Source organism: Vanacampus margaritifer, chromosome 1 (genome assembly GCF_051991255.1).
Source record: "Vanacampus margaritifer isolate UIUO_Vmar chromosome 1, RoL_Vmar_1.0, whole genome shotgun sequence".
Classification (NCBI taxonomy): Eukaryota; Metazoa; Chordata; class Actinopteri; order Syngnathiformes; family Syngnathidae; genus Vanacampus; species Vanacampus margaritifer.
This window is the reverse complement of record NC_135432.1, coordinates 22,976,282-22,996,523: the sequence shown is the minus strand read 5'-3', so window position 1 is coordinate 22,996,523 and position 20,242 is coordinate 22,976,282. Positions and strand designations below refer to the sequence as shown.

Here is a 20,242-nt window from a genome sequence, read left to right as displayed (position 1 = left end):
GCAATTGTGGGAAAATAACAAAACACATTGACAATTTATTGACTGGAGACTAATTTATGGTGAATCCAAAGTCAGCTGCGTGGAATTTACTGTGGGTATGCCAATTTTCATCTGCATCATCAAAACCTTCTTCTTTGGGAAACTGTAAATTGCTCCGTGAGGTGAATTTGAAATAGTTAGAGCAACAATCCCATTGCGAATATATTTGAATTCTGGCATACAGATTCTGAAGGCCCTGGGTAGATTAGCTTGTCTTGCCAGCACATAGAGGCTGAAATCTAATTGGTCAAAAATAAATAAATCTATCTTCCACATAACACATATTGAAAGCAGTGAAGTCATCAGATAGTGCATGAGCTAGCAGCGAAGGCATAACTGGGCCTGGCTTCCCACCACTGCGTTGTAGTAAAATAAAGGGAACTGTTACGAAACAGCAAATAGATGTGGAGGGGGGATGGGCGGAGGCGGGGGGCATAAAAACAAACAAAACGTCACTATTTCTGTCCGTTTTTAGCTTCCCCAAATAGTCATTTTGTCAAAACTCCACCCTTTGGTTTTTAAATAATGATTCAATTTGAAGTTGCTGCACTAGTTAATAGTAACAACCTGGTGCCCATAGCGTAATAAACACCGCCTCCATTAAACATTCATTGTTCTTCCCTCCATGCTGGAGGTGTTTGCGAGTCACCGGAACTCCTTGAATCTTGGCTGGCTAGGTTGAAACGGACGCTCTTGCGAAACATTTGGTTACAAATTAATCTACATCTCACTCACATTTAGCAGCCACTTACACCAGTCCAAAGTTTAGCCCTCAATCCGTCCAATAATTCATGTGATGGTTAATATTTGAGAGAGAGAGATGAGCCAAGCCACTGAAATATACTGCAGCACTTTTGAAATGGACACACTTTGAGTCCCATAATAGAGGTTATGAAACTTGGAAACAAAGAGGAAACAACCTTCTCAAGGAAACAATTCAGCATTTTGGGAAACCACTCAGACAAGTTAGCAGTGTTGTCACGACTCACATGAGTATGGACAGACATACACAGACACATTTCCTGGCGTCAAAGTCCCTGTAAAGTGGAATTCGGAGATTTGTTTTCAATTACATGTGTGGCGATAGTTGTTGAAAACATGAAAAAAAACAGAGAACTGCAAAGCACTGAATAGTGGAGATATAGCGTTAAAAATGTTTCTCACCAATGGTCAACATAATTCCTGATTTTTTGGGGGGCCGTGGCTAAAATGGTGCCCAGTGACACACTTGGGTGTCCGGCATGAATCGCCCCTCCTCCACACTTTACAAAACTTGAACACCTTCATTCACAGTCAATTGTGGCTTAAGGTTTCATTTCTACCACTACAGCAGTCAGTTAGCTCGCCAACTGTAAGGAAAGGCAAGTTTATTTGTATTGCACATTTGTATTGCGTATTTCATACACAAGGCAACTCAATGTGCTTTACACAAGGAAAGACAACACTTAAGCATCAACAAACATTCAGAGCAAAAAGCGAAAACAAAAGTAGGTTACAACATTTACTAAAATAACATAGATTGGCAATGTTAAAACATTAGACAGCAAACTTTAAAAATAATAATATTATTTAAAACTGTTTAAAAGACCTTAATCAAAGGTATGTGAAAAACAAAAAGTTTTCAACCTGGATTTAAAAGCATTTACACTCTGGGCTGACTTCACTTCAAAATGCATCTATGCTGTCCTTTGGCAGGTAGAGAGCAGTGTTAATTTTATCAGACATTTTTCAATTTAGTGCCAGTTTTAGTCAAGTTTCAATCACACTTGTTATTTATCTATTTATTTTTTAAATCATAGTCAACATCCTGTTTTTATTTAGTCAACTTTTAGTCGACTATAAATCTCGCATTCTAGTCTTTATTTTAGTCCATGAAAACATAATTTTATTCATCTAGTTTTAGTCATCCAAAAACTGCCAATGTTTTAGTCTAGCTTTAGTCAGGTCAATCATTTTACCCCTATATACAGTTTGTGTGTGTGTGTCAGAGATGATGTTGAACAATTCGGATCTAAAACAATTTCACATAAAATTTTCTTTCATCATTTTGATGAAAAACAATTTGACACACAATTACAGTATATCAACAAGTGGCTACATGGCTCCATGCTACGAGCTATAAATTAGCCATCATTAGTTAGCGGCCGGATTAACATTATTGTTGGAACGTTATAGCCGTTGGATTAATGTTACATTATAATTATCATATTATACTTTATTTTTTAACCTGTCACCGTGAATCCACCTCCTGTGTGTCCCATGTGTTTGTGCATGTTGCACCTGCTAGCTGCAGATTTGAAAGGTGGTGTGTCACTGTGTGTCACATGACAGTGTCACAGTGACAGATTAGCAGATACAAAAATTTTACAAAATCCTATCATTTTTATCTTGTCTTTGTTCATAAACTAAAATGTCCATAGATTTTAGTCCCGTTTTTATTAAGTATATTTTCGTCTTGTCTTCATTAGTCGACGAAAATGCATATACTGATTTAGTCCCAGCTATTGTTTTTTAGTGAGGGTTTTAGTCTATTCTAGTTTTCGTCCAGTGAAAAAATGTGTGTTGACACAATTATTTTTATTTAGTTTTTGTTAACAAAATTAACACTAGTTGAGAAGTGCCCAGAAAGCCAATTAGCTTGTAGCTAACGGGTGCTAGCGCCTTTTGTCACAGCTTGGAAAGTCCCGTGATGGCGTGGTGGCATACACTGCAGCCACCGGATGCTTGAAGCAGATACATTTTCCCAGCTCAAAAGTGTAGGAATGTGTAGCTATGAGAGAGATGCTACACAAACTAGCATTTATCTGTGTGCTGTGCTGAATGTGTGAAACGGCGCCCTTCAGCGTTTAAGAGCGGAGACAATGGCATAATTTTTTATGACTTCGATTTTTTTTTTCTTAAGAATTCAAGCTTCTTCTCTTTGGTGTGTCAAATTTGCAAGACATTTGTTTTTACTCTAAAGAGACTTTAAAGTGAATTATTAAGATTTGTTTTTTCAGTGTGACCTCATAATTACACCTATGGAAAGGTAGAAGACCAAAGGACAATGCAGGCCCAATGCCCTTGTTGCTCAAGGTCATTTGGCTCGCCCCCTGTGACAACAGCAATATAAGTCACACAACCATTAACAGATTGTTTGACTGATGTGGGAATATTATGCTGTAAATCAGGCTTGCGTCTCATGCACTATCAAGAAAATACCATCCAATTTGTGAATATGTCATCCTTTACCGAGTCGGAGGGAAAAAGCTTGGATGGAGGTCAAACGGTTCAATTGTGACGACAGCATTCATATCGTGGTTATGCATCATGAGCCAATTGCATTCAGTGTCAACATAGTGTCTCTGTGTTTGTGTGTTTTTTTTTTAAAGGATCTTACTACCCTGCCCTTCAGCACTCACCAGTCGTCTTGACCTCTAAACCATGGTGGCGGCCATTGCTTAGAGAGCAGCATTCAACCAGCCTTCTTTCTTTCTTTTTTTGCCTTTATGTAAAAACATTCCGTTTGACGTGTCCAGTAAATTCCCTACTAACATCTCAGTTACAATAATATAGGGTAATATTTGCTTGTTGAAAGTGAAGATTTCCTTTTACGTTTTTCCAAACAAATGGCATAGTTTTTCATAGGAAGTCTCTTTGATGCATTGTAGCTAACGATCATGCATACATGATGCAAGTTCTTCGAGTTGTGTCCGAAAGATGAGTCACCTTGCCCTTGCGGGAGCTCTGCACCACTTCCTGTCTTGCCTCCACTGTCCAGCCCTCCTTGCTCATGACTACTTCCTGCTTTCATTCGCATGACCTTGCCCCCATCGCCCCACCTGCCATTGCCGTCTGATGTGGGCCGAGGCTCTCAATAACCTCTGCGGCAGACATCGGTCATGTTCCACATGACCACAGTACAATGCAGCTCGTCTTTGCAATTACTGTACAGTGCATCTTCTGCCCGCCCAAAGAGGAGCTGCAATAAACTCCGCCTCCTCCTCTTCTCTGTAGATCACCTGAGTGGTGAACCAGGAAATAGAGTCGCTGCGGCAAGTGCAACGTCCTTCAAGGGATCTCCTTCAACTGAACTCAGATGGATTTTTTTTTGCACGCTCATTATTACAGTTTTATGTCCATCACACACACACACACACTCACGCACACACATCTTTGTCAGCATGTCCGGTGAAACGTGTTATCAGTGGCAGCAAAATAATTGCACATACGAGACAGAATGTACTGAGAGATAGAGAGAGTAAGAGAAAGCGAGAGTGTGCAAAGCGTCTCAGATTGCAGGGGAAAAAAATCTTCAAAAGCAGACTTTGTCCTCCAGATGTCACCAGTGATGGAAAAGTACTGTCCCTGCACCCAAAGCAGCTTCTCCTTCAGTCGGGGATTAAACGATTACCAACTTCTTTCGCTTTCTCTCTTCATAAGAGCGGTCTACATAATTGAAGAAAATGTGGACAAAATGTATCAGGACTGTAAACTCGTAAATCTTAGTCTGTGGCACAATCGTTATAATGTGATACAAGTAACTGTTCATTGTGATACAATTTGCAGGTCACACAATGAAAACCGAGCATTGTTGTCGTTTCCTTGTAAAGGCTAAACTGTTGTGATGTATCTCATTACAGGTGACTGCAGGAGTGCAGTCAAGTAGCCTCTAGCATTGATACATTCCTACACAATTGCTTCTCATTTAGAATAAACCAAAACAGGACCAGTGAACCATTAGGCTACTCTAGAGCAGAGGTCATCAACAGGGTGCACCAGGTCACCACATTTGTAGCCCACAATCATCTGAAAATGTGAAAACTTGCATGGATTTATAAAAATGGTATTTGTTTGTGACACCTGCTCTTGGGGACTCTGTCATTTTTATTTATTTGTTTGATGAGTTGATTTCAACTGAAGGGACAATTCATTTCTCGTACAAGGTTGTTTGATACGTTAGACTTTGTTCACAGTAATTGGACTGATATATTTGGCCACAATGATATAGTAAACTTAACCCTTGTAGGTTGTCAACGGCGAGTCCTTGTGTGTGTTTCCAAAACAAGTTTATGTACAGTATGTACATGCCGAAGTCAGAGCATCAGAGGGATGACAGTGGAGATAGTGTGCCTGCTACTGCTACATGGCGATTCCAAAAGGTGGAACATTTTAGGAACATTTACGAGACGTTTTGAGTTAATTTCTGGAAAGTTTCTGACTATTTTCCATGGGAAGTTAAGCTGATGATTTATGGAAATATTCCAAGTAGGAAACGCTTCATGCATGGGGGATGATAAATTGGGAATTGTGGGTAATGTAATGAAAAGGTATCCTTTTCTAGCACAAATATAAAACATTTTGTTTTGTCATAAGCATACATGGATGAAAAGCAGATTACTTTCTTTGTCACAAGCATTAAAGTACATTAACTGCTTCTTGTTTTTAAGCAGCTGCGTATCCCAACCTTGCTCGTACCTTAAATTTTGTCTTGCAACACAAAGAAGAAAGCATGACAGAGAGCTTTTGTAACTCGAAAAAAATGTAGTTCAGTGAATTCCTGGTTTATTCTCATGCATTGCCATGGCAAGTTTCCAACTTAGAAAAATTCCTGAATTTGCAACTTTGCAGTACATCCAGTTTCGGAAGCGCTTTATCTTAATCATGGTCACGGGTGAGCTGCAGTCCCAGGTGAGTTTGGGTTTTGTTTCCAGCCAAACGCAGAGCAGGAACAATGTATTATCAAGTGAAAAAGTTTTGTTTTGTTGTTTTAACAACCTTTTTTCACAAAAGTCATTTTGACATGGCAAAACAGTAACGCAGAATTATACACGGAACAAATTCCCAGAAACTTGGGGACGGGTGCACTTGCATGCTTTGGTTTTTTAAATGCACAGATTGACCAGGTTATTCGTAGAGGAGTTGCGTTTTACAAGTTATAATTATTCAGTAAAATTGTTGATTTCAATAATATATTTGATTGAACAGCACAATGTCCAATGACATAAGCTGAAGCAAAACTTTTGACAATTAAAAAAAAAATCCTTTACATTCTATTTAACTATGGCATTACTGTATATTTTTTTATAAGTATAAATGATAGAGGACCATTTTTCTTCTTAGGAAACTCACTATATACTATATCCCCCCACCCCACAGCACTTTTTTTTTTTTGAGGCTGGAAAGATGTTTTAAGATACAAATGTATTCACGGGACAAATCTGTATCTCAAGGCACCACAGTATTTACCAAAATAATTTATTGTTTACTTACTACATTAATAATTTACAATAAATCTATTAACCAATAATTTAATGAGATATAAAATATTTAATACATTCAATGAAAGATTTTTTTTTTTTTAGGGAAAAAGATACATACAGTACATGCAATAAATATTACAGGATTCCTAAAAAAATTTTTTTTTAAATGCTTAAAGGTCTAGATTAAAGAACGGGACAGATGACCTTGAAAACGCTGCTATAACAAACAAACAAACAAACAAACAAACAAACCTTTTTTCCCCTCCTCTCTTTTTTTCAAATACAAACAAAATAGGTACAATCTTGAGTACACTCAAACAACAATAGAACATAGAGCATTTCCATTTCAAATAAAGGACAAAAAGGGCAATGAATAAAAATAAAAATAAATCACCAGTGCATTTTTTCAATAAATGACGCCAGTCTTGTTGCATTCTTGGTTATTGATAAGTGACAGCGAATTATTATAAGATTTCAATTCCTTTCTCCATTGAGCAATATTTGGTTTTGTTCTAAAGAAACAAGATTTGCGTATACTGTATATTGTTTACCTAGTAAAATAACATTGTTTATGCAAAAGTCAAAATTATTATTAAAAAAAAAAAACATACTTAATGGTACAATTACCAATCTGTGTCCCTTTAAAACAAGTCCAATGTTGAAAATCAAGCAATTATTTTTTTTTTTACATATTCGCATGAAAAGAAAAGATGATCCAAATCTTCATTTACACTTTCACAAAAACACAATTTCTCACATGCATCTTACATTTATCCTTCAAAAGTTATTTTGTAGGGTAAGTATTCTTAATAATTTTAAATTGAAGTTCCTTGGTTTTTGCTGGGACCGGAAATTTCCAATATTTACATTTAATCGCTTTTCTATCTTCTAATTTAAAGTAATTAAGAAACAAACAAAACTTTAAACTCGTTTGAGAGCATTTGACAGAGTAATTTTACTCCAAACCAGTAAGAGGTAGTTAAGAGCTCCAAACTATCGAATGAGCAACAGAAAAACGACAGCGAAGAAGAAAGCACCAGATGTTGACGTATCAGTGGTGACCTACCTGTTACACATGCTAATATGTATTCATGCACAATTTAATACGTTAAACGTGTGTGTGAAAGGGTCATGGATCCCGTATTGTACCTGATAGCGGCTGCTATCCTCTCTGTTTTGCTGTTCTTTGCTGTGAAGTTGCGGAACGGAACGCAGGAAGGTAAACTCGGAGTTAGCCGACGAGCTAACCGTTAGCGTCACTACTCGGCACGACATTTGATAGACGTTTTGTACAGCTAAACTTTTTAACGCTCGCAAACTGTAGAGGCCGAGACATGTCTGCATTTACCCGATCATTTATGCCGTAGTTAAGACCTTAGTTAGGGCACTCCACGCATGTTTTGTTGTTTATGGGAGCAGCAAAAAAAAAAGTCAATATGGTAGAAAGTACTCACACACTGTACTTAAGTAAAAGTACAGATACATACTTATGTCATACTGACTCAACAACTGTACGTGAGTATGTAATAAAACAGTCTGAAATGTGTTTAACGTCAATAACTAATGTACCTGTTTTGATCACTTGGAAGTTGTAACGACTTTTATGCAATTAAAACCCCTACTAAATACAAATATTACATCATAGCTAATTGTGAAAAATATATTTTTACCTGGCACACGGCAATATTTGACACCAATTATTTTTATAAGCAGTGTTAGCAGCACATCAAACAATTCTCTTAAATAAGGCCATCGTGGAATTAATTTTCATCAGTGTAGTTTAATGCAACAGCACTGCATTAAACTAGTGTGAATACTCTAACACATTTTATTTTGCCTGTTTGCTTAAATGCATATTTATTAATATGTCAGGTAAATCTAATCCAACACAAGGATCAAGGTAACATTTTCTGTTCATCTCTGTGGGTTGGCAGCTGACAGAGAGCATGAGCAAGCTGTTGTCCGAGTGGCGGGCGTCCGTCAGCGAGCTGTTGTGGAGGAGCGAGGAGCTGGCATGCCGCGTAGGAGGAGAAATCTTGCAGGGGCGATGGCTAACAGAAGACCACAGAGAGAAGTTGTGCAGCTGGGTAAACTGACTTTTAGACACATTTGAGCTCACTGAATTGCAATTCAATTTGTTGTTGCCAACTAAATGTTAATTGAAAGTCGCTTCTTTAACTCATTCACTGCCATTGACGGCTATAGACGTCAAAAATTCATTTTAACTATTTCTATTAGTTTAACATTTGTTTCCACTTTTGTTAACAAGAGTATGAAAACCTAGGGAAAAATATTGTACATTTAGACCAGATATAAAATTTGTGATTAATTGTGAGTTAACTATTGAAGTCATGCATTTTATTACAATTAAAAAAAAATAATCGCCTGACGCCCTAATTTTTAATAATCATCTCGTCAGGCGATTAAATTTAATATTTTTTTTCTTTTCTTTTCTTTTTGAAAAAAGTTTTTTTTTTCCAAAGAAAAGAAAAGATTATTAAAAATTAGGTCATCAGGCGATTACATTTTTCAATTGTAATTAATCGCATGACTTCAATAGTTAACTCATGATTAATCACAAATTTGATATCTGGTCTAAATGTACAATACTTTTGTTCCTAGGTTTTCATACTCTTGTTAACAAAAGTGGGAAAAAATGTTAAACTAATAGAAATAGTTCAAATGAATTTTTGACGTCTATAGTCGTCAATGGCAGTGAATGAGTTAAGAACTGGGGGAAATGTAAAAAAATGCAGCAAAACTTTCCATGTCTGTGTGTGTGTGTTTTTTAACTAACCCTCATCTAATTGTCATCAACATGTTTTTTTCCCCGTGGTAACTCCCCCACCCCTCTACAAACCTGTGGTGATTTCAGAAGAAGAGCAAGAGCATCATTCTCAGGATGAAGAAAACGATGATGAGGAAGAGCAGAGCTTCCAGCCAACTGCAAAAATTGGGGCCAAGAAGCAAAGGAAGCTGGAAGAGAAACAAGCCAAGAAAGCTCAGCGAGAGGTGAGAGTCTGAGCATACAGTAAACACTAGCGATAGACAGATGTTCAACAAGGTGACGATATTCGGTATTGGCCTTTTTTAAAAATGGACTTGACTTCACTGTAGTGTTCTAAGATCATTCGAGATTGGAGAGGAGCAAAGTTTAGCTTGGGTCATTGGTATCTTTTCGCTGCGTGTGTATATTTCCGCTCTGCTGTAATGAGTTAATAACTCTCCTTTCAGGCCGAGCTGGAGGAGCGTGAAGAAAGGAGAAAGCTGCAGGAGCTTAGAGATGAGGAGAGACGACAGGAGGAGGAGAAAGAACGGCTACTGGAAAAGAAACTGGTCTCTTTTTTTCTTCCTGAAATTCTTTTCCCTACCTTATCTGTGCACATGAGATGACATTTTGTTGTACCTGCTGATTGGGCTTTCATCAGGAAGAGGACGAGCATCGAGCCAAGGAGGAGCAGGAGAAACGGGAAGAGGAGGAATACCTCAGGCTCAAAGCTTCCTTTGTTGTAGAGGACCAGGGCGAGGAGGAGCAGCTCACTGAAGACCAGGTCAGGTCACTTCGGATATGACGCAACATCTCAAATAATTAACATGTGATTCGCTTTTGCTTTTCAGTCACGTAACCTACTACAAGAATTCATCGAGTACATAGAGGTGACAATTTATTATTATTATTTTTTTTTCTTCTTCATAAAATGAAGGTCAAATGTGTTTGTGTTGAACCTCTTGCCCTCTTTGTGCACCAGAGCTCGAAAGTCGTCCTACTGGAGGACTTGGCCTCTCATTTTGGAATGAGAACAAAATATGCCATTGACAGAGTGCAGGACCTGCTAGCGGAAGGCTCGCTCACAGGTTTGTCTTCACAATAACTAAATCAACTTTATTGAGTAGGTCTGAATCATTTTGGAAAAATAATCCTGTGATCCCACCCACTACCCCACCCCCACCCTCAATATCGTGATTGATAGTTAACATGCAGTTATTTTTTCACGGTGCTCTTCTTGTGTATTTGAAATGATAAATGAATGTATTATTTGGGGAAATTTAAACACAGTAGTTTTTATTAGAGAACTTTACCCATGAGTATTTTCTTTTGCTTTCCTGTATTTTTTGCTCATGAGATTTGCAAGAGTGTTTGTTTACCTGGTTCTTTATTTATATACAATTGTCCTTTCTTTTTTTTTTTTAAATATACAATGTAATGAAACTTGTACAGTTTAGTTGGTGTTCTATTTTATGCTTGTTGTATAAAATAGGTTCCTTCCATAAAAAGGTGTTCTTCAAGTAGATACAATTGAGATAATAGTTATGTATTTTTGGGGGTCAAGTTCTATGATAATAATAATTTTAAAAAAAAAAGAAGTAAATTTCCAATCATTGTGCTTATTACATGAATCACATTATGACAATTGATCACTCTCATTGGCTGTTAGCTAGTGAATCAGTGATGCAACATAATGGCATGAGAAAAACTTATTATCTAGTCAATCGCGCTTAGCTACATGTTAAACAATGACTTAACGGCCATATTCTATGAGTGTAAAGGTTAATGGCAACTTATGTCCATGTGTGGCCCGTGCACATGTGACTTGCAATATGGAAATTGCATTGTATTACATGGGTGTCGGTTTGATTTCAATTAATTGATGCACATCTACGCAATTGTACATGCAATGTTCAAATGTTTTCATTTGAGGGTTGCGTACAAAAAAATCAAAGGATGCAACGGCCACTTTGATTTTCTTCAACTCTGTGTTAAACACACTAAATCAATACATCAAGCAATTATATCGTTTTTGTGTTTGTTATAAATCAGGATGAAGTAATAGTAAAAATACTTACATTTGAGTACTAATCAATATAATCAATGTACCAATACTTGATATTGCCATTGTGATGCAACTATGATTTTTATACGAAATATTGTTCCAAAATACAAACTTTTCTTGAACAAAGCATTACATAAATACAACACTTTTTAAAGTAAGAATTTGCTACTGACATTTTAAAATGTAACTGTATGTTTTTCAAAGACTTGTCTCTACTTTTAATACCCAATTGATTTGAAGCCAGTGAAAAATACATTTATTGTACGTATTAAAGGTACAGACAAATGAGAGGATTCCATATTTATGAAATCTTGGAATTTGTTTTCTTCTTTCAGGGGTCATTGATGACAGGGGCAAGATTATCTCCATCACTCAGGCAGAAATGGACGCAGTGGCTCAGTTCATCAACCAAAGAGGTCGAGTTTCTATCACAGAGTTGGCCCAGGCCAGTAATACTCTGATCAATTTGAAACCAGAGAACCGCAACGCTGCCTGACGGACATGACGTAACTTCCTGGTGAATAATCGACTCCAGTGATCTCACATCTTCGTGCAGGCCTTCATCAGACACCGTCTAACCGTAGAATGTTCAATCTCCACTTAATATTACCCTCATGCGATGGACCTTGCTGCCCAAATCTTCTCCAGGTCATACAAACACACCCTCTAAAAATAATGACTCCCAACCACTGTGCTGAGAGATCTCGAGGTGTGCTTTGGGAATTTGTCAGAAAATTATTTATTGACAACAAATCATGTATCTTTGTTCACCTATCTATGCCGGTGATGTATAGTGACAGGTGTGCACTGTACAATGTGTGTCATTTTCACCTATTAAACTACCTTTGAAAAGTAGTCTGATAGCTCTTGCCAGCCTGCTTGCTTAGCGGATAGCCGCTAACACTGGAAACAGGTGCCACATTCTACAATCTCTTGTGTATTTAGAGTTCTTTTTAGCGTCCTTAACTCATTTGCTCCCAAAAACGTATAAATGTGTTCCATTTAAAAATGTTTTAAGTGTCTTCATACGTTTTTTTTTTTTTTTTTTTTAATGCTAGAGCACACAGAAGGCTTTGAATGCAGCCTCTCAATTGCAAAGAACGGTTGAAGAAATGGTAGTTATTACATAAACAGCCAGCAGGTGGGAGCAGAGAATAGGAAATGAACCCGGACCATGTTGAAAAAACCCTCAATTACTCAGAACTCTAAATAGATTTGTGAATATAGATGAAATTTAGCTATATTCTAATGCTAATTGCTGCAAAACGGAAACATAGAAATATACTTTTTTTTCCTGATGAAAGAAGAGACTTTAATCTCTGCTTTTATAGCAATAGAACACAATATTCTGTGGGCCTTGCAAAATTTGTCAAAATCCAGTAAAACAGCCGGGAGCGAAGGTGGTTGCTTCAGTGAAAATGGCTGGGAGTGAATGAGTTAAAGGGTAAGTCAACCAAAAAAAAAGTTATTTACAATAATATGTTCTATGCAACTTTACAGCTCAGCTTCAGAAAACAGGAAAGCTGCGATTGGTCGTTACCTGAGCCCTGACCAACTGTGATGTCATTTTCAGTTGACGGCAAGTGACAAAATGGCCGTTTAGATGGAGAAAAATTTGTTGATTTTGGTGCTTAACTCAGTTGCTCACAAAAACGTATAAATACGTTCAATTTTAAATATTACCTGTGTCCCAAAAACAAATTTATACTTTTTTTAAATGTTATGCTAGAGCATACAGAAGGCTTTGTTTGATGCAGCCTCTGAAGAGAACGATTGAAGCAATAGTAGTTATTACAAAAACGGCCAGCAGGTGGCAGCAGAGCAAAAGAGATCAACCAGGGCCGTGTTGAAAAGAAGCTGATTTCTCCACAGTTTTGTGAATATAATGATGAAGCTATATTCTAATGCTAATTGCTGCAAAACGGAAGCAGATAGAAATATACTTTTTTTTCCTGATGAAAGAAAAGACTAATCTTTCTTTTGGTAGTTTTTTTAAATAGAAATAAAATATTCTGTGGGCCTTGCAAAATCAGTCAGAATCCAGTAAAACAGCCGGGAGCGAAGGGGGTTGCTTCAGTGAAAATGGCTGGGAGTGAATGAGTTAACCCATACCGCACAAACAATAATAATCAGATTACCGAGATTTTACATCAGTGGGGATTGATACATACAAAAACATATTGTAAGGAACATTATTGTGCTGACTTCCACTTTAATTAGCGATTGAACATGATTTCAGGATCGTTGTGTTGATGTTGGTGGAAACCGTTTGTGATGGCAGATTAAATTTCAACTGGACTCGTTTCACCCCTAACCATAAATTCACAAACTGCTTTCTGTATTCCTGTCTTTCATCGTGTCTGTGATTTCTGACGTTCTTTTCGTTAGCTCCCACGTGGAGGTGGCTCCTCGATCCTGAAAGCACGAGAGCAGAATATCAGTCTGACGTTCCACGATACAAACGTACGATACTTAGTTCCTCACTTTTATAAGCACGCCAAGAGGTGCCAGGTTCTTTCTCAGGTCGTCACTTGCTTTAAGGAGCGGGATTCTGTCTGGATAAAGTGCTTCTTGGGACTTCCCAGGAGTTGCTGACTGACGGGTGAGAGCGAACGCTCTGACTTGACTTCGGTATTGCGTCATCTGCTCCACAACAGCCTGGAGGCTTCCCGACTTGCTCATGGCCGCCGCCTCCTTCATATAGAAAAACATTTGCCATCTGGGCCTAATCTTTAGAGCAAGGGTCCTCGAACCTTTTGGGTCCAGGGATCCGTACAGAAGACCTATGACTAAATTGCTATTTGTATGTTCCACATGCATGCTGACCTTGTTGTAAAACAGGTCAACCCCAAACATGTCCAAGATGTCTCTTATGTAGGCCATCATGGCTCCAAACACTTCCGGACTTCTGGTTGCTCCTGCAGCCTGATCCGTCAACACAACTCAAATAAACTGATCGGATGTGACGTCAGTACATTTCATGGTGCCACAATGTGGAAAAAATTACAAGCCTGAGTTTGTTACCGTGGAAACGGGCTGCAGCTGGCAGTTTCCCTGGTAAACCAAATCCATGATGGCATTCATGGCTCTCGGGGTGTCGAAGTCGTCAGCCAGAGCTCTCGTCACACTCGCTTTCGTCTGAGCCAACCTGGTCATTTGGAACCAGGAGGCAGCAATGATGCTATGGCATTCATAAGTCCTTCCGTACAATGAAAATAACCCAAAGTGGGATCAAACCTCTCCCAGAGAAACACGTCTTGCACCGGCAAACACTGCAGTTGTCCCTTTATGTAGGCCTGAGCGTCATTACAGAAGGTCGACACGCTTGCCAGGGAGGCCCGAGCCTCCGACATGCTGCTGTCACTGTAGTCTATAGCTGCAGAGACACAAATGAAAAGCATGAACAGAACAGTACAGTCATCGCCTGTATAGCTACCGTACAATAATTACTGTCAAGAGGATGTTGAAGTGGAAAAAAAATTCCGGTTGGAATGGCAAGTGTTAACCTGAGTATAACACAGCAACAATTTTTAAAATCAGATGATGGGTTCCGTACAAATTGAGGTTCCTGGTCAAAACATGCCTTCAATTTCAAGTAAAACAGTAAAATCTCAACCGTTTCGCCACTTGCAGAACCCTTGCTTTGATTGGCTGGCAAGTTTCAGTTAAAAATGTTCACCAATTGCATGTACGGGCATTTTTACAGCAGGGTTCGATATTCTCAAGAGGATGGATGTACACTATTTATTTATTTTTAAATAAAATTGTCATTACCTGATCTGTATTTGGTCAAGAGACAGAACATACGGAACTCATCGGTGGAGTGAGAATGCAGGAAGTCCTATTGATGTGTGGGGAAAAAACAAATGTATGTATTATGAGGGAAGTCAATCCAAAACATTTAGTTAAAATATGTTGTATGCACCCCAGGGTTATTATAGTTTTATTTTTTTTTAAATTTTGTTAGTTTTAATTAGTTTTCAGAGTGGTTCTGTTAGTTTTTATTAGTTTGAGTTACTTCATAAATGCTTAGTTTTAGTTTAGTTTGAGTTAGTTTCAGTATTAGTTTTATTTTATTTATTTATTTATTTTTTTTAAATGTGTATTACTTGAGCGCAATATTTAAAAAAAATACCATGGGAGCAACGTCATCTGAAGGTACTTTTCTATTGGCTGCTGCTGGATGACGTCACTTTTGTGTGACACACTATCAAATGTCCTTATTCCGGTAAATATCAAAATAAATCATCCCCAAAGGCTCATGCATTAAATCTATTATCAAACACTAAAACAAAGGGCATTTTTGCTATAATTATAGTTAGTTTTAGCTAGTTTTGTAAACATAAAATGTAGTTTCAGTTAGTTTTCGTTTTTTAAAAAGCATTTTTGTTTTTATTTTATTTTGTTTTGAATTTTAGTTTTTTCGTTAGTTTTAGTTAACTAAAATAACCTTGATACACCCTCACTTGTCTAAACGCGGCATTCTGATTTATATTATTTGTGGAGTGTGAATTAAGCAGCAAAATCTACCCGTGTTTATCTACGTCGGGCGGCCATTTTAGCACGTGCTGTTGATTAGAAATGACATCACAGTTGCTCAGATAATGGCCAATCACGCCTCACCTATTTTCTGAGTGTGGTCATGTGGTATTCGCAAGCCGAGTCGTGATTGGTTGTTACCTGAGCACTGAGCAAATGTGATGTCATTTTTAGTGGACAAGCTGCAAAATGGCCGCCACCTGAGATGGATAAAAACAGACAGATTTTGCTGCTTTATTCATATTTCACAAATGCAATATTAATCAGAATACCATGTTTAGACCAGTGGAGCTACATAAAACCTATTTTGGGGTTGAATTCCCCTTTAAGCATATTTGGCATTAAAACAGCATCTCTCAGCATTTGTGCACAATTGAAGAGGAAATTTCACATTCTTGTTTTAAGGCGAGTTACCTTAATGGTGATGTAATTCTTCAGAGATTTAGACATTTTCTCGGCACTGCCTTTGAGGTGCAAATGTCCTAAACACATGTCAATTAGAAAAGTATTTTTGTGATTTTAGCAGCCAGAAATAATCTCCATTCTGATTTTCTGTATTATATCTATTTTTGGTGCGTTGACTTACCCGAGTGCAAGAAGTAGTTGGCCCATTGGTCGCACCGATGATAAGCTTCGCTCTGCGCCACCTCGTTCTCATGGTGAGGGAAGGCCAAGTCGATGCCACCCGAGTGAATATCCAGCTGACTGCCAAACACTGAGCTGAAACCAGCGCACAAGTGACATCACAGCCTGCGCAGAGCCAAATGACCGCGCCGAGGGGATGCAAACCTTGCGATGGTGGAGCACTCGATATGCCACCCTGGTCTTCCTGGGCCCCAAGGAGATTCCCAGTGGGGTTCTTGAGGTTTTGATGGCTTCCACAGAGCAAAATCCCTCACATCTTTTTTACTGGAGCTACCTGGAAAACCAAACAGCCATTCAAACTCAGCTGCACTTTTAACGCCTTATTATCTTTTTTTTGTTGTTGTTAATACGTCAGTTTTTATTTTATTATCATTCAAAGGGTTAGCAAAGCTAGAGGAACGTAGCATTTCTACTAGTCAATTTTTTGGAGCAAGTAATCTTACTGCAGGAACTTGAAATACAAATACCATCCAATTCTTACCAGCTCCTTCTTGAGAATCTCCACCTGCCCCAAACTTGCCGTATCGATCCCCAATGGACTGGATATCAAAATACACGTCACCTGCAGGTCAAATGAGTTTGTGGATTTTGGGACGATCAAATGCTGCCAATGCCGAACCCCCAAAATGCTTACCTTCTTTTGTGGCATACGCATTTCCGTTCTCGATTATCCTTTGAATGAAGGCCACGATTTGCGGAACGTTTTCAGTGACTCTTATATACACTGCGGGAGGGATCACCTAGATTTTTTTGAAGCCACATTTGCAGTATATTAACTCATTCACTGCCATTGACGGCTAAAGACGTCAAAAATTCATTTGATCTATTTCTTTTAGTTTAACATTTTCCCCACTTTTGTTAACAAGAGTTAAGAAAACCTAGATTTTTTTATTGTATTAGAACAGATATAAAATTTGTTAACTAGTGAAGTCATGTGATTAATTACGATTACAAATTGTAATCACCTGGTGCCTCTATTTTAAAAAAAAATTATCAAAAAAAAAAAAAGATTATAAAAATAAAATAAATAAATAATTACAATTATTTTATTTTTTTTAAAGAAAATATTATTAAAAATTAGGGGCGTCAGGATTTTAATCGTAATTAATTGCATGACTTCACTAGTTGACTTACGATTAATCACAAATTTTATATCTGTTCCAAATGTACAAAAAAAAAATCTAGGTTTTCATACTCTTGTTAACAAAAGTGGGGGAAAAATGTTAAACTAATAGAAATTGTTAAAATTAATTTATGACATCTATAACCGTCAATGGCAGTGAATGAGTTTTTAAAAAATCATACAATCCAAATTTCTGTTACTTTGTTTTAGTAAAATACTGTACAGTGCTATTTTCCTTATTAAAAAATACATTCTGAAGATTCTGGGTGTTCACACACCTTCAATGATATCATATCCTTCTTAAATTCCTCTTCATACATTCTGGCTATGATGGCGGGCGAGACCTTCTCCTGGGAAAAAGAGAACCTTTTTAAAAATATATATATATATTATACTCACCAACAATAATACCAACTGCTGACTCACCTGCCAACCTTTTTGGATGATTTTGTCATCAATGTCTGTAATGACCATGGCGTGGATGACCGTGATGCCAAACAACCTGGACAAGATTCTCTGTAGCACATCAAACCTAACGTATGAACTTGAGGAGAAAAGATGGTCAAATGTCTATAAGCAAGAAAAATGATTTAAGTCATTGTGTGCAATTGTTATTACCATGCATGGCCCAAATGGGCGTGGTCGTACACGGTAGGTCCGCAGCTGTACCTGAAGCACAAGCGCGATATTGCGGGAGATTAGTAGCACGTTGCTAAAAAAGAAAATACAAGGGTCCTCAGTTTACCACGGAATACCTTAGTTGAAATTGTACTTAAAAAAATAATAATTACGTCGAATCGCGCCGTAGACTTTCAATGTACGCTCAGCACCCACTTCCCTCTTAGAACTATAAAACAATAGTTTGTGATTTTTCCATTATTGTTTTTTTTTTTTTTTACTCAGTTTTAGAGTTGTTGTTTTTGAGTGGTTACTTTTAGTCAGTTCTATACATGTAAAATGTAGTTCCAGCTTTTTTTTTGTTTCTTATTTTTTTAAGAACTGTTGTTTTTAATTACTTAAGGATTGTTTTTGTTTTTGTTACATTTAGAATAACCTTGCTGATAACAACATGTTTGAATGCTGGTCATCACTTGTTAGGTGGCTAATCTTATGCCTGAAGGAAGACCACATTTCCCATGAGGACATTGCGTCGTTTTTGAGCTCACGCCAGTCAAATTGATTTCCGTCTTTGTAACGAATGGGTAAAGGGGGAAGTGACGAATGCCATAAGGCAGTCAGCACATTTGTAGTTTTTTTGTGTGGCAGTGTTTCCACCATCCTCCTCAAAGTTGTTTAGTGCCAGTAAAAAGGATACAGACCCCCCTCAGGCCATGGCAAAGGTACCATTCAACTAGTTTTAAGTCGAGTTATAAAAATATTTGATTAAGGTTGAAAAGTTCCTTAGTGCTACTTTAAGTTCTTGGTCTCATGATGTCAAATGTGAACAGCACTATGAAGAGAACTGTTTAATAAATACCAGTTCTAAATTAAGCAGAAAATGTATTGGTCCATTCATGGATCAATTCAAACCTCCACATCGAACAAGTGGTGAGCACGTCTACCTCGCAGCTCAGAGGTTCGGGGTTCCAAGATTGGATGAATGGATTATATGCCACGAATATGAAACAAAACCTGTCAGTGTGGTGAACCGCGCATGTCAAGGCCGTCGTAACGCGAGGACATGTCATTCATCTGAACGTGTTACCAAGTGGCTGTTCCCTCTCGAGCCAGAATCAGAGGTTCCTTCTGTTTGGTTAGGCTGTTGAAAGTCTTTAAACCGGTATCAAATCCGGTGGGTAAGACCCACTTCTTCTCGGTTCTGCTGCATGATCCACGGATTTTTACTCTTACGTTTAGTCCTTTGGTTCGCCGTAGAAATGACTTGATTGTGTTTCTCCACATTCTGTGACCTAAGAAATAAGCAAAGCCCTGCTATTCGGAGCTAATCCAGTGATAAAATGTATACGTGAAAAGCAAAAAATATATGATAAAATGAAATACACGTTTTATATACAATACACACGAGACTAAGAAGTAGACCTTGTCAGGTTCATAGACTTCGTATTTAAATAGATACCGCTTGAACGCCAAATTGTACGTCGACATAGCTGCCATATTGAATGTGGAAAATTGAGCGTGAAACTCATTCATTTGCTTCTTGGGGATGTTTTGTGCTTAAGTAGGAGTACAGATACTTGTATAAAATAAGACTCATGCAGAAGTACTGACTCCTCTCCAGCAATGAAGTAAACGTACAAAAAGTACAATGTTCATAAATACTACAAAAGTAACAAAATTAATTTATAAAAAAAAATCCTGTTATTACAATACATACAATACCACTTTTATGCTATGCAGAAGTACTGACTCCTCTCCAGCAATGAAGTAAATGTACAAAAAGTACAATGTTCATAAATACTACAAAAGTAACAAAATTAATTAATAAAAAAAAAATCCTGTTATTACAGTACATACAATACCACTTTTATGCTATAACACACAAAAGTGTTCTCATACCTTTGTTATTGATATAAACTGGCTTGAGTTAACAGAAAAATTGCTGAATTGTATTGTATCTGTGTTTTGTTTGCCACCCCCCCCCCCTCCCCCCATTAAATGAATATTTTTTTGAATGCCAGAAACTTGTTATTCTTATGCTGCTACGAGCCACAAAGCATTCACCTCACATCATTCTTGGAGCCGACATCAAACAATTCTCTTGAAAGAGGCCATGGATGGAGACTACTCTTGCTTCTCCAAAGCAGTTGTGTCACCACTCACCACCCTTATTTATGCTCTCCCATTACGCTGCTGTCCCTGTT

At 37.7% G+C, this 20,242-nt stretch overlaps 2 protein-coding genes across 7 annotated transcripts; one reads left to right on the top strand and one right to left on the bottom strand.

Moving 5' to 3' along the window:
• Window positions 1-7,292: 7,292 nt before the first annotated feature.
• Window positions 7,293-11,968, top strand: ddrgk1 (DDRGK domain containing 1). The gene is made up of 8 exons (XM_077584709.1): window positions 7,293-7,500; window positions 8,216-8,368; window positions 9,157-9,293; window positions 9,516-9,617; window positions 9,710-9,832; window positions 9,900-9,938; window positions 10,031-10,136; window positions 11,449-11,968. The coding sequence occupies exons 1-8, from the start codon at window positions 7,413-7,415 to the stop codon at window positions 11,607-11,609; spliced, it is 909 nt and encodes a 302-aa protein (XP_077440835.1). The 5' UTR covers window positions 7,293-7,412; the 3' UTR covers window positions 11,610-11,968.
• Window positions 11,193-19,465, bottom strand: cars2 (cysteinyl-tRNA synthetase 2, mitochondrial). Of its 6 annotated transcripts, none has more exons than XM_077584659.1 (15): window positions 19,126-19,465; window positions 18,039-18,132; window positions 17,847-17,936; window positions 17,699-17,770; window positions 16,932-17,037; window positions 16,779-16,859; window positions 16,442-16,571; window positions 16,239-16,372; window positions 16,067-16,134; window positions 14,888-14,954; window positions 14,351-14,489; window positions 14,138-14,261; window positions 13,940-14,038; window positions 13,598-13,807; window positions 11,193-13,528 (listed from the first exon to the last, which is right to left on the bottom strand). In XM_077584659.1, the coding sequence occupies exons 1-15, from the start codon at window positions 19,320-19,322 to the stop codon at window positions 13,436-13,438; spliced, it is 1,704 nt and encodes a 567-aa protein (XP_077440785.1). In that variant the 5' UTR covers window positions 19,323-19,465; the 3' UTR covers window positions 11,193-13,435. The 6 variants fall into 6 exon arrangements, with proteins under 6 accessions (XP_077440785.1, XP_077440794.1, XP_077440824.1 ...); XM_077584668.1 differs by having other exon boundaries at window positions 17,847-17,964; window positions 18,039-18,089; XM_077584698.1 differs by having other exon boundaries at window positions 17,847-17,964; window positions 18,039-18,089; window positions 19,272-19,465.
• Window positions 19,466-20,242: the final 777 nt, after the last annotated feature.

What these genes read in the sequence shown, in the direction of transcription:
- ddrgk1 (XM_077584709.1), top strand. Translation starts at nt 7,413, where the DNA reads ATGGATCCCGTATTGTACCTGATAGCGGCTGCTATCCTCTCTGTTTTG. An exon ending in GCGGAACGGAACGCAGGAAG is followed by an intron (nt 7,501 to 8,215) that starts GTAAACTCGGAG and finishes GTGGGTTGGCAG; the next exon opens with CTGACAGAGAGCATGAGCAA. An exon ending in AGCAGCTCACTGAAGACCAG is followed by an intron (nt 9,833 to 9,899) that starts GTCAGGTCACTT and finishes TTTGCTTTTCAG; the next exon opens with TCACGTAACCTACTACAAGA.
- cars2 (XM_077584659.1), bottom strand. Translation starts at nt 19,322, where the DNA reads ATGTGGAGAAACACAATCAAGTCATTTCTACGGCGAACCAAAGGACTA. An exon ending in TCATCCAAAAAGGTTGGCAG is followed by an intron (nt 17,771 to 17,846) that starts GTGAGTCAGCAG and finishes TCTTTTTCCCAG; the next exon opens with GAGAAGGTCTCGCCCGCCAT. An exon ending in GACGTGTTTCTCTGGGAGAG is followed by an intron (nt 14,262 to 14,350) that starts GTTTGATCCCAC and finishes CCAAATGACCAG; the next exon opens with GTTGGCTCAGACGAAAGCGA.